The sequence below is a fragment of the Echinops telfairi genome, unplaced genomic scaffold (assembly GCF_000313985.2).
Source record: "Echinops telfairi isolate 266 unplaced genomic scaffold, ASM31398v2 ScPeMD7_5;HRSCAF=22, whole genome shotgun sequence".
Lineage (NCBI taxonomy): Eukaryota > Metazoa > Chordata > Mammalia > Afrosoricida > Tenrecidae > Echinops > Echinops telfairi.
The window spans coordinates 20,849,518-20,862,954 of NW_022103901.1; the positions used below are offsets into that span (position 1 = coordinate 20,849,518).

Sequence of the window (13,437 nt, forward strand, 5' to 3'; positions counted from 1 at the left end):
AGCTGCAGATTCAGTGCCATCCTTTGAAATAAATTCTTCTCGGGGGAGGGGCAGGTAAAATGGTTACATTTATGTTATATAAATTTCACCTCAATTTTGTTAAAAAAAAAAAATCAAGAGAGGAGGTATTAAGCTGGATCCAAATTGCTATCAGCCCAAATGAGAGCAGCAAGCTGAGTTGGGTGCCTCATGCAGATAATAACACCCTCATCAGGACCGGGAGCAGAGCCCGGTGATTTCCAGGATCTCTCCAGCCCACATTTATTATGATCATTGTCTCCATCAAGCCGTAGCCACTGCCACTGCAATTCAAGGCCTTCTTCTGGACCCATCATTATTTTCTAGCCTTCCTACCATGTCCCCCTTGTATGTGCCCCCACACTCCAACCACACTCCTCCTCTAAGGGGAGGGAGCATAGAGTATCCAGAACTGTGTCCCATCACTACTGCTCAAGATAGATAGATAGATAGATAGATAGATAGATAGATAGATAGATAGATGATAGATATATGGATAGATAGATAGATGAAAGATAGATAGATAGATAGATAGATAGATAGATAGATAGATAGATAGATAGATAGATATTGAAAGAGAGAGAGAACGAGATAGGTAGATATTCAGTCTCTTTACTCAAAATGCTACATGGTACCACTAGCCCTGGTGAGCTAGGCTAGACCAGTGTTCTCAACCCTGCATACATATTAGCAGCGGTGGAAATTGGATCGGCCTCTAGTTCTGGTAGCTATTTCAGAGTAACTCAATAGCTTCAGACCACATGTGTTAAATACCAGTCATATGGAGTTCTAAGAGGTCTAAAGACGGAGCAAGCCTCAAATAAAACCTGAGGGAGTACTTTAGGGTGTATTACGATGAAGTCTTTCAGCTCCTTCCTAATCTCTTTGAAAATGCCACTCCCCCTCTATCTAATGCTCATGAGCCAAAAGCATTATCCTAACTCAATCTTTAGTCTTGACCCCAATCTCTTGTAGGCTCTGGAGATTAGAAGCGCTTTGAGCTCTTTTGGATCTCTGAGTGTGCTCTATCTTTTGGCCAGAAGATCCCTGCCCTTTGCTGAAAGTGGACTTATCCTTCTAGTCAGCTCTATTCTGCCACTTCTCACCCCAACCTTCCTTGACTGCATCGGACCTTCCACAGGATGAGCAACTTTCTTAGATTGATTAGCCCAGGACACTTGAAGAATAGGCTTAATTGCCTTCTTTGTTCTAGTATATTTAAGAGCTTCCACTAAAGAAATGTGCTGTGTCTTTCTAATATTTTTTAAAGACTCATTGCACAGTGTCAACGAGTTTAGCTCAAGACCAGACAGATAGGGTTCTCAGGCAAAGCAATGCTACTTCATAGCTGTGACACATTGGGAATTTCCTTACCCTCTCTGAACCTCAGTGCCCTCATCTGTAATGTTACTAGTCCCATGATAATAGTACCAGGGCTACCTCATAAGGTTGTTGTGAAGTTGAAGGATGCATGCTAAGAGACTACACACAATTCCTAGCCATTATTATTCCTAAGTATCTCCAGCTGGGCCGTGTATTTTTTAAACACTCAATAAATGATTATTAAATGTTGTTTATGCCTCTGATTTCCTGCAACATTGAAAGCTTCCTGAGAACAGGGTCCATTTCTATGCTGCCCACTGTGATAATCCTAACCCAAGCGCAATGTTTAACACATAGTAGGTTCTCAGTAAATGCTTGAGGAATGCATTTATAAACAGATACATGAGCTCATTTCTCTCTGTGTCCTACACCAGACCTGCTTTGATTGATACCCTTCCTCTGTTTTCACAGAGCACCTCACACATATCTCTGACCCAGCACTCGCACTACATCATGACAACTATCCATTGACTTGTCTTATAGACCATGGTGACTCTCTAGCCAAATACAGCGAAGCACATGCTGAAAGGAAGAACAAATGGTCACAAATGGGTGACTATAAACCACATCACCTTGGGGATATCTTTCAGGAATGGAGAAAACAAATTCCAAAGCCCAGAGATCAGAGGGAATGGTCAGCGTTTGTCATTTTATGTAGTTCTGGGCTCGTTAAAATGATGATGACCATTAGAATTTATTGAGCACATATCGGGTTCTACCTTAAGCACTGTGTGCACATCTTGTAACTTAACCTCTTATCGACCTTATAAAGCAGAGACTTTTATCCCCATTTTCTAGATGAGCAAATAGGCACAGGGAGTAGACACTTTGCCTGAGCAAGTAAGTGACAGAAGCAAAGTCCTGGAAGTGTTTTGAGCATTTGGGGCTTGGCTTAGTGTGCCCCTGCTAGTTATCCTTGAGAAGCCTATGATCATAACCACGTGAATAAACCAGGGCTAGCCTGCTGGAAGTTAGGAAACACATGCCCAAGTCATTCATGTCACCCCTGCGGACACTGAGCCAACCATCAGACGTGAGACTGAGCCCATCCGAGACTATTCATCCCCAGGCAAACCAGCCCAGATCCACAGGACCTTCCTGATCCACAGGACTGAGAGAAAGAACGTTTGCTGCTGGAAGTCACTACGTCCAGAGTGACTTGTTACGCGGCAAAAGCTGACTGATACCATTAGTAATAGAATACTGGCGGTACAACTCCTCACTAATAGCAGCAAAGCAGAGCCTGGAACACCAGAGGGACAATCCGTGGAGTCACACACTTCAGCGGACACCCTTGTCCCCTGCAGCAGGAAGTTCCCTAGTGAGCTTTTTTAACAGAACGGTTATTTTCAAAGCCCAGTGAGCCCCAAGTTAAAGTGGGGAAAAAAGAATAGAATTTGTTTGAGGAGGGGGAAAAAAGTGATGTAATCTAAATGTTTAGATTGCTTTCCCCCTGTAGACTTCCTTTTCTTATTTTGTAACAAATTGCCCAATGTAAAAGTTCTTTCTTTCCCCGTCCACTGGGAAGTTATTTATTTTTATGGGCTTCTTTTGGGAAATAAAAATCAATTTTGGAATGCAAGCGATACATTTTACTCTCTCAATAATGAAAGCTAGAAAATTAAAGGCCCCCAGGAACAACTCTCTGTACTAAATGATGTAGAGTGCAGCCCAAATGCTTTTGCGTGAACATTTTATAAACTGTGACCACTGCTTGCTGATGGAAGCCTGGGAATTGTTCGTGGAAGATTCATGGTTGGCAGGGGCTTTCTACTGGCTGGGCCCTGGGAGGCTCACAGGCCCACAGAAAGACACATCGACGTTACGGGTTCTGTTATCCACCATTCGTTTACCTCTTCAACAAACACTGAAGGAGCACCAGGATGGACCTAGACCTGACAGGTGTTCCAGATGCAGAACATGGGAGCTGAGAGCAGGGATGCTTCATTTAGAAGCTTGGCACATGTCACTGAGGGCTTATCTCAAGGTAGCCGAGGGGCTTCCAAGTGTTCACACAGAGGCTCCATGAGGCTTTCCTTCTCTTTTTTCCCCATGAACATTTTTTTTGGGGGGGTCTCAGGGTTTATTAAAGGCCCTGGCAACACTATTTCTTCTTCTCCACATCCAGCTCTGCAGCCTCCTTGGCCCTTTTCACTTGGATGCCAAAGAGCCGGGCGTTGGCACGGGCCATGCAGAGACTGGCGAAGGCCTTGAAGTCCTTCTCTTCTTGCGTGATAACCCGGGCTTTCTCCTTCTTGAAGACGTTTCGGATGGGCATCACAGGTCCAGTAAGCTGCGTGGCCAGTTTGAGTTCCTCCGCAGAGCTGTCTCCCTGCTTGGGGGCCGAGGGCTTCTTGGGGAAGAGGATGAGCTTGGAGCGGTACTCCTTAAGTCGCTGCACATTGGCCTGCAAGGACTCGGTGGACTTGTTCCGCCTCCGGGGGTCCACGGAGATGCCGATGGTCCGGGCCACCTTCTTGTGGATGCCGGCCACCTTCAGCTCTTCCAGGCTGAAGCCCCGGCCTGCACGGCCTTTGGTGTGATAGCGCACTGTCGGGCAGCGCACGATGAGCCAAATGGGGCCGGACGCGGGCCGCGGGGCGATGCGGCGGGCTTTAGCTTGTCGGGCCTTGGGCCTGCGTATCTTCTGCGCCGGCTGGTTGAACCACGTGGACACACGCCGCTGCCAGTCCTTGTGGAAGTGGGGCTTCAGGATCATGCCATTCCGGCTGGGCGCCATGGCTGCCTACGGCCCTGGACCCTCCTCCAAGCGGAACGGCCGAGCGGCCCCATGAACTTTCTGAAGCCCCCTCTTAGATGCAGGTGCTTGCTTGGTAAGAACTCGCTAAACCCGACGATGCGCTCGGTCCTGTGAAAGGCCTGACACGCGTTCTCCTTTCATCTTCATCTCCTTCACCCTTGGGGGCAGGTGCCCTCCCCCCACCAGCAGATGTGCAAGCTGAGACCCAGCGAGGTTAAGAAACGTGTCCGAAGTCCCGAAGGTAGTGTGTGTCAGAGCTGGAGTCGGAACATCCGATCCCTGACAGCAAAGCCAGTCACCCCCTTGGCTCACTTCCGACTTCGAGCCTTGTATGGCGAGGCCCCCTCTCATGGCACCTTTCTTCAAATCCCGTCTGTAACCTTCTCAGCCGCTTTCTTTCACAGGCGGCATTTTCTTAAGAGTTGCCTGCGTTTCCCAGAATCAACATTTTAACAAGATCCCTGGGTGATTCTTATGTAGCTTATCTATAAGAGCCTTCTAAAATAAGGATCTATGAAAATCACCCGGGGACCTTGTTAAAAAAAAAGGGGGGGGGGATTCTGATTCATATCTGGGGCGGAAGTGAAACTTCATAGCAGGTGGTCTACATGGAATGAATCACTTCCAAGGGGTGGTTCTATCGTGGCCAATGGGGAACATCTCACTTGCTGGCCGGATCTGCTTTCTTGAACTTTCTCTGCCCCTGGTGTCTGTGACCCTCCTTCACTGCTCCTCTCCCCACGTCAACCTTAACCTGGCTCCACACCCCAGCATGGCAACCTGATCGCTCTTTCACGCTTTACCATCCCATAGTGCCTTCAGCTCCCACTGTTCTTGCTGCGATCTGCAACTCTCAGCTGCAGCTTCTCAGGTGGATCTCTGGATCTCTAGATCCAACCGTGTATCGATAATCACGTGCGTCACTCAAAAACACTGCAGGCTTTTCCTACAGAAGATCAAGAGGATCTCTTTTCAAGTGAACTGCATGTGACTTCTGCCCTGATGGGTGATCAAGCTTAGAGAGCTCACTGTCCACACAGCTTCTTGAGCCTGAAATCTCAGCTAATCTTTGCTTCTTCCATCTTCTACTTGATCCTTCAATCCAGTGAATCTGTCCTCTGCTCTGCTGTCACTTCCTTCACTCAGTGTGAAGCACTTCTGCCACACGAGGAGATCAACAACTCCTTCATCTAGTCCCGTGCATCTCCTCTCCTTTTTCCTTGTTGCCAGTGAGCTCTACCTTGGGAGCAAGAGGCGGCGTTCTGTTCCTGTGCAGATTTACCACCTTGAACGCCCAAGGGGCCAGTTCTACTCTGTCCTGCCGGGCGGCTATGAGTCATAATTGCCTTGGCGGCAGGATGTGAGGAAGGGACAATGAGTGGTATCCACATCAGGTGAGTACCACACCCCGTGCTTGACCCCACAAGGGAGCCTCCACCAGAAACTGGGGAGCAAGGTGAAGTCTAAAGGGGCCGACCTTTGTGTGCCTTGAGCACACGGTGGATTCCGAGCCCTTGTGGAGAATGACCCGGTTGCTATTGCGTTGGCTCTGACTTATGAGTGTCCGACTAGAACTGGGCTCAGTGGCTGGTTTGGGGCAGATAGGTCACCAAGGCTTCCTTCTAGATATTTCTCCAGCTTCCTCCAAACTTTTCTTTTTCCAAGCGGCTAAGCATGTTCACCACGTCTACCACTCAGGGGCCATAGGACTCCGGGCAAGGGAATGCACCTCTCCGCGCTGCCTGGTTCTCTTCTGTGAAGCTGGGACACTAGTGGGTCTGAGATAAACATTAGCTCCTTCGGTTTCTTTGGGACCAAACAAAGACTGGATTCCGTCTCTCTTCTAAAATGTGCCTGCTGCTGAAGAACGGGGTCAGCACAGCCCCAGGCACAGAATCATGATGCTTATTGTTTTCTTTTTGTTTAAAGTTTTTAAAACATGTGCTGAGCTCTGACCATGAGCCACATGCTGAACAAGGCACCTTTCTAACCATCACCCCGTTTCAGCTGCTCTAAATGTTCTGCGAAAGACGCTGCTCCGTGGGGCTCCTGCCAAATCCCACTGTTCTCAAGGATCTCCAAGAGAGAAGCTATGATCAAAAGATACAGTGTCTGAGGTCTTAAAGGCTTGAAGTTACGCAAGCAGCCATCTAGCAAAGAAGCAAAGAAGCAAACCTGGAAGAAGCACACCAGCCTGTGTGATCTTGAGGTGTTAATGGGATCAGGTATCAAAAGATTTTTTAAAATTATATTAATGTGAACGAGGGGGGTTAGAGTGGAGACCCAAAGTGCATCTGTAGACAACTGGATATCCCTCCCACCGATGGGTTACAAGGAAGGGACCATTCAACCATGGTGCAGTATAGCACCGACAAAATACACATCATTCCTGTAGTTTTTGAATGTTTCCTCTCCCCCCACCCATCCCCCACTATCATGACCCAGTTCTACCTTACAAATCTGGCTAGACTAGAGAACACACAGTGGTACAGATAAGAGCTCTAGACACATGGATAAACCCCTCAGGTTCAGTAGTGCGCATGGTGATATCATGAGGGTAGGGAGATGGCCAGGAAGGGGGAAGGGGGAGGAAGGGGGGAACCATCACAAGATTGGATATATAGCCCCCCGACAAGGGGACAAATAAATCTGGGGGAAGGGAGGCAATGGATGGTGTACGATATGAATTAATAATAACAATAGATCATTGATCAAGGATTCACGAGGGTGGGAGGATGGGGGAGGGAAGAGGAAAAAGGGGAGCTTATACCAAGGGCTCAAGTAGAAAGAAAATGCTTTGGAAATGATAATGGCAACATATGTACAAACATGCTTGATACAATTGATGTATGGGATGTTATAAGAGTTGTAAGAGCCCCCAATAAAATGATTAAGAGAGAGAGAGAGAAGCAATGGAAATAAACCTTTCACATGAAATTTCAGACCCCAAGCCCTAACCAGCGACCCTGGAGACCTCTGGGCACCTTGGAAGAAAGGTCTGGTAATCTACGTCCAAAAAAAGAAGCGACCGGTTTTTCTTCCATGACATAGTTCTCCTGTGACACACACGGGATCGCCATGATTCAGACTGGACTCAACAGCAGCAGTGTTTCATTTTGTTTTCATTTATACAAAGAGAGAACATTTAGTCAAGAACACAACCCTGTATACACCCTGCAAGCAAGGAGAGGCACACAGAAAAATGCCATGCAAGCCTCCTTCGGCTCTGCTGGCTCTCAAAGGAATATCACTATGTGTCTGTCCCACCACCACGCCCTAATTTCCTGCAGCCGTGTTCCTCCTTGCCCTGCCCCACCCCCCACCCCCTCCCCCATCCAAAAGGCCACTCAGAGTGGGATTTCTCAAGCAACAGGCAAAGACAGTGGGTTAGTCTGGAGGGAGAAATAAAATCAAAAGGGTATTGATCTTTCAGCTCGAGGGAACAGGCTCTCGGCCTTTATTCAAGTCCCCACGGAGACTCACTGTCTGAGCTGAAGCAGGCACCCAGCAAGGGTCAGAGGGAGCCCCAGTGTAGCCATCCATCGCTGCCTCACCTAGCCTAGCGGGGGTGGGGGCGCGGGGCGCAGGAGAGCATACGATCACAGCCAGTTACCCAGTCCCCTCCCTTCTGTCTCAGAGGCCAGCAGGTAGCTGATGATCACTGGGCTGCAGCTGACAGCATCTCTGAAGCTCCTGGTCTCCCCAGCTTCCAATCACTGGTGTCTGAAGCGTGCTCAGGAGCAGTCAGTGGTTGCCCTCATTAAGAGCCCTTTGGCGGGCATCAAAGATGGTCCTGAAAACATCTGTCAGGTTCATCAGCCATCTGATGGGGAGGGGGGTGGAAGCCCCAGAGCTCTGCCCTCCTGGGCCACGCACACACAGACCCCTCCTTTGCACTGCACACAACCTTACACTTAGGGTTGTCTTTCTGACACGCAAAACAGAGCCTCCATCCCCATTTGGGGCACATGATCTTGTGGAAAGGCGTGAGCCAAGCAAGTCTGCACAATGGCCCGTGCCCTCTCAGAAAACAAGACCAACAGCAGACAGCCGTGGGGACAGGTACAGACCATGGTATTCCGGGGGCGAGGGGGGGTTGGCCAACACAATACATCCAACCCATGGTTCCATTGGGCATAGAGCGACAAGGCCAGACAGAGGGAAAATTTTTCAAATGTCCTAAAGATACTTTTTCAGAGTGGTTTGGGATAGTTGCAGGCCAGACCTGCTGGGGAATGCCAAATTGTACAAGCATCACACAATGGAGCTGCCAGAGGCTTGGTTACACAGAAAACACTGCCCTCCCCTTCAGACTATCCTGTGTGTCTGATTAATACACATGCAACCTTCCTGGCTGAGGAGTTTAGCGTCATTCTTCTTTCTCCCTAAAGGATTGGCAGTGCTGTCCCTCCGTATAATGTGCCTCCTGGGATCTTCCTGTTAGGCCGTCGCTTTGAACTGGCTCAGGAGTGGCAGAGGAAGATAGCCCAGGACAGAAGCACACTTTAACAACGAGGAAGATCCCGAACACTGATCCATACTGGGAACACGATGGACCAAAGTGCTAGGATGGAAGATTCAGAGGAGGCGCAATGAACCCTCTCAGAAGCCTGGCGTATGGCCCTGGGCGACTGGCGGGGTGGTGGACGGCAGCCCAATTTCAAAGCAGGCAGGCCACCATCGTTGAGTCGGGCATTGCTGCTTTCTCATCAGTCCGTCCAGAGATTTGGTTGCTATGCAACGTGCAGGCTGGCCTCCTGTTCTAAAAGGGAGATGAAGTTTCTAGCAGGCCTTCCACCCCACCACACCATGTGCCCCAATCCAGTTAGCATCCCACTTCATCTACCCTTGTAAAATTCTGATCCAGCCCAGTGGGGCTTTGCCAGCCATGTCTGACCTGGGAGGAGGAGACTCAAACCCGAGTTGAGACACAGCAGGGTTCGAGTCTCAAGTTCCACCCTCTACCAGCCATAGGACTTTGGATCCATTTTTTAAGTTTGCTGAGTTCCATTTCTTCCTCTCTAAAAAGAGGGACCATGAATGTGGAGAAGTCCTTGGCTACCAATTGACAATGGGCTCTTCAGACCCACACAAAGATACATCAGCAAAACCTGGAGACACGAGCAGAGCAACCTTCTGCTCGGCAACACGTGGGTGGCCATGTGTTGGAATGGACACGGCAACCCTGGGTGCATGATCCTCTGCCTTACATGGCACACTATATGTAGAAGTTGGCACAACACCTGGTACCGAGGGCAGAGTAGAAAGTCAACAGATTCCATCTGGAGTGGAGGAAATTAAGAGATAAAGTTGGGAAGGAGGTATGTGATATAAAGACACTACTAGAGCCACAATAACCGATCCCCATCTTACTCCAAGTAAAAGACAAATGTTCGGCAAATGATTGCAAAGCAAATGTTCCCTCGAACCCCATCTGCTCTCCTCCCCTCAGCTGCCTCCACTCACTCCTCTCAGACGCACTAGCCTCCTTGCTGCTCCCTCGGGCATGCCACGCACAGGCATGCCACAGGGCCTTTGCACGGACTGCTCCCTCCTCCTCGAGGCTCTTTCCTCCTGAGAGCATGGGTCTGCAACTCCTCCGAAGGTCTTTACTCAACACAATCACAATGACTTCCCCTGGCCACCAATTCTACCTCCACTCCTTGTGGCTGAGGGATTCTGGGTTGGTTCTGCAAGGAAATCTGCAAGTCCTCTCTCTCTCTGCCCCCTACCTCTCCCCTCCTTCTCTGCTTTGTTTCCCCTCCCCACCCCTCAATACTATCTGGTAAATATTTGACTTATGTACCTCCCTTATTATCTATTTCAAATACTAAAACAGGGATTTCAGAGTACAACCCACAGGCTGAACCTAGCCTGCGGCTTATTTTGATACATTATGATTAGAGCAGAGCCACACCCATTTGCTTATGGATTGTCCCCTGTCCCTTTCATGGGCCCCTGAGGGCACCGTTACGTAGTGGCAGCAGTGACCATATCCTGAAAGCACGCTTGCCATCTAGCACATAACAGGAAGTGTGCTGAGGCCCGCGCTACAGTATCAGCTCAGCAAGGACAGCCCCCTCAGTGACAGCTCACTGACACACAGAAGATGGTCCGTAGCAATACACCGGTGGTGCCGGCGTCGGTGAACTCCAAGTGTGTATGCCTCTATGCTGTTCCCACGGGGGAGAGGAAGGCGTTAGCGAGCGCAAGCCTCCTGGGGGAGCGAGGTCTAACAGCAAACAGTGACAGAGCCCGTCACCAACGCAGAGTCAAACTACCAGAAGAACGCACTGGGAATTAAAAACAGTAACTGCAGAGCATCAGGCTCAGCCAGCAGCAGCAGCACCTGTTAGACTGTTAGAGACGCATAGTCGCAGGCCCACCCCAGACCTGACAGTGGGACAAGGTCCGAGTTTTAACAGTCTCTGGGTGCCCCAGAGGCATGTTCACATTTGAAAGGCGCTGCTCTAAGCAATACAAAAGGAACCCGGTGGTGCAGCGGTTAAAACACTCAACTGTTCATCGAAAGGTTGGCACTTTGAGCCTGTGATCAGCTCTATGGAGGAAAGCAGGTGGCAATCTGCTCTCATTTAAAAACAAAAAACCCACAAAACCCACAACCCTCTGCAAGGAGCAGCTGTCCTCTGACGGGCTTGCCAGGAGCCAGAATGGACGCAAGGGCACTCAACACCAAGGAGTGGAAGTCAAATCAGGTCAAGAGACATTGATTTTCATCCGACATTCTTTAAGATAGCTTCTTTTTTCTTTCTGTGTTTGCTTCTGAACTCCATGCCAACACTCATGGGATTATCATGCGTCCGAATCAACACAATGACAAGCAACAACAAGACGCTTACACTGGGGCCTTGGTGGTCGGTGGAAGGTCTCCCTGCAGGAGACCTGGGCTTGACAACCAGCCCTCAGACCTCGTGGACAGCCACTGCCCATCTGTCAGTGGAGGCTTCCACATCGATGTTTCACATAAACAAGAAGACAGGGGGGCGCTGAGTGGATGTAAAGCTAGCACAAAGAGCAGTGTCAAGGAGAAACAGGCCAGAAGACAAAAGCGAGGTGATCCCAAAAGCTCTCAACATACTCCTTGAAGAAAGAGCTAACTAACAGATGAGATCATCAGGGACCACCCTCGGGGTCCACCAGTGAACCCCCAAGCCCCCAAAACACGCACAAAAGTGTGGGGAAGGTGAGTTGGCAAGACATGGTGCGAAAGCTCTAAGGGGCTGAACTAACCATAAAGCCCGACTTTACACGGTGAGGTACTGGGCTTCCCGTAGATCTATAAAAGTCTTAAGAGGAAAAAGAATTAGTGTCTAGAACCATGCTTTCCTTGTGAAATCGAGTCATGACCACCATTTTATCTTAAAGGAAATATATTAGAACACAAAGGAATAATGAAAGAGGATATTTCAGCATAAACAGTATAGTATAAGTTGAGGCAAATATGATTTCATTAGAGTTTCATGTGCCTGAATGCATGTGTGATGTCCATAAAACGTTATTTCTCACAATGGGCTGTGGTCAGAAAAATTTCAAAGTCACTGAACTTGTCCTGTAACCTCTGTAACAGCTGGAGTGTAGAGTTTCACTTTGGGCATCATTTTTATAAAGACGATACTCTAACTAGACTGTGTCTGGGAAGAGCTCTGGGTTGTATCCAAGATAGGGCATTTGGCTATGTTAGTGGCTTTATCGGTTAAGGATGGTCAGTTAGGGATTAGCTTGTGTGGTAGTTACATTATCTGTTGTCAATTTGAGACTAATGAGTGAAGGGGTGGAGTTTTGCCTGTCAACCAGGTCGCTGCTTGATGATCTCATTTGGAGGCACTAAGGAGATCAATAGCGTGCTGGAGGCAGGACACACGCTCACTCCCTGCGAGTCATGCTTGCTGGCAAGACACATGGAGCTACGCTAGAGCCCTGGAGCTAAAGAAACCATGTTGAGACCCGTGCCAGCACTGAGATGCCTCTACCACCACTGAATCCACAAGACTTTCCACCCACTGTGGTCTTCCTGCATTTGGCGTCATTGCATGTGTTGCGTGAGTCTGAAGAGAAATTTATAGATTGGTATCAGACATATGGACTAATATCAGACTTGTGGACTTGATCTGGACTGGACTTGATCTGGATATTGGGATATTTCCTCAATATTCAATTGCTCTTGTATATAAAGCTCTTTCATATATGCATATGAGTGTCTATGAATTTGTTTCTCTAGTCAACCCGGACTAACACAGCTAGCAAATGCTTGATGGTGTTGGGGCAGCTTCACATGGGAGCTAAAAGATTCTGAGGTATCTAAGAACTGTCTTCAAATAAGTCAGCATAACTATACAGTGAGTGAATGATCCAAAGAATGGAGCTTAAGAAAACCTAGATATCCATCGATATGGGAAAGACTACATACATAGCCCTGTCAACTATTAGCCAGAATCAACTTGATGGCAATGAGTTGGGGGTTTTTGGTCAGCTACACTTAGAATACGTACCACATGGACAATTCACTGTCAGTTAAAGAGCCTGAAGCAGATCTATAGATCCTAACCTGAAAAACTACCCAAGACAGATCATTGTGTGAAAAACTAGATTGCACGATGATAATAAGAGTATCATACCTTTCATGCAAATTTTTAAAATGTTATACATTCTGCCCTGAAGAAAACCTGGTAGCACAGTGGGTCAAGTGTTGGGTTACTAACTGAATGGTTGGCAGTTCCAACCCAACAATTACTCTAAATGAGAAATATGAGACAGCTTGCATCCATAAAGATTTTCAGCCTCAGAAATCCCATAGAGCAACTCTAATCAAGTTCTGTTGGTCTGCTAGGAGTCGGCATAAGTATTTTACACTGGTGATTATATGCATACAATTCATTTCCTATATATAAACATAAATGAATATATAACACCCAATGGACATATACTACACAAATGTCTACAATCGGCCTTATCTCTGAGGCAAGTTAAAAAGTATTGCTACCAGAGCTTCAGTTCATGCATGCATGGCTTTATCCCAGACACCACCTGTTTAAACCTGTCCCTGCGCTCCCTGGATGACAGCGGACAAGTTCTCTCTGTAACGCCCTTGTCTTAGTCTCATTAGGATTCCTTAAAAAGAAAGGGCCAACCCAAACAGTGGCTCCCAAGGGCCTAGGCAGGGCCAGTCAACGTCAAGGCAGACAGAGCAGCACAGAGGGTGATGGTGAATGCTTTTGGTACTCCCAAGGAGAACTCTTGATATGTTTTCTTGAAGA

General features: G+C 48.2%; 2 protein-coding genes across 3 annotated transcripts in view; both read right to left on the bottom strand.

The window, feature by feature from the left end:
• Window positions 1-13,437, bottom strand: part of PRKCB (protein kinase C beta) — a 457,504-nt gene that overhangs the window by 193,628 nt on the left and 250,439 nt on the right. The gene's annotated exons all lie outside the window — the stretch shown is intronic.
• Window positions 3,506-4,167, bottom strand: LOC101656596 (60S ribosomal protein L13-like). 2 transcript variants are annotated; one of them, XM_004705716.2, is made up of 2 exons: window positions 3,875-4,167; window positions 3,506-3,733 (listed from the first exon to the last, which is right to left on the bottom strand). In XM_004705716.2, the coding sequence occupies exons 1-2, from the start codon at window positions 4,139-4,141 to the stop codon at window positions 3,506-3,508; spliced, it is 495 nt and encodes a 164-aa protein (XP_004705773.1). In that variant the 5' UTR covers window positions 4,142-4,167. The 2 variants fall into 2 exon arrangements, with proteins under 2 accessions (XP_004705773.1, XP_004705772.1); XM_004705715.2 differs by having other exon boundaries at window positions 3,506-4,167.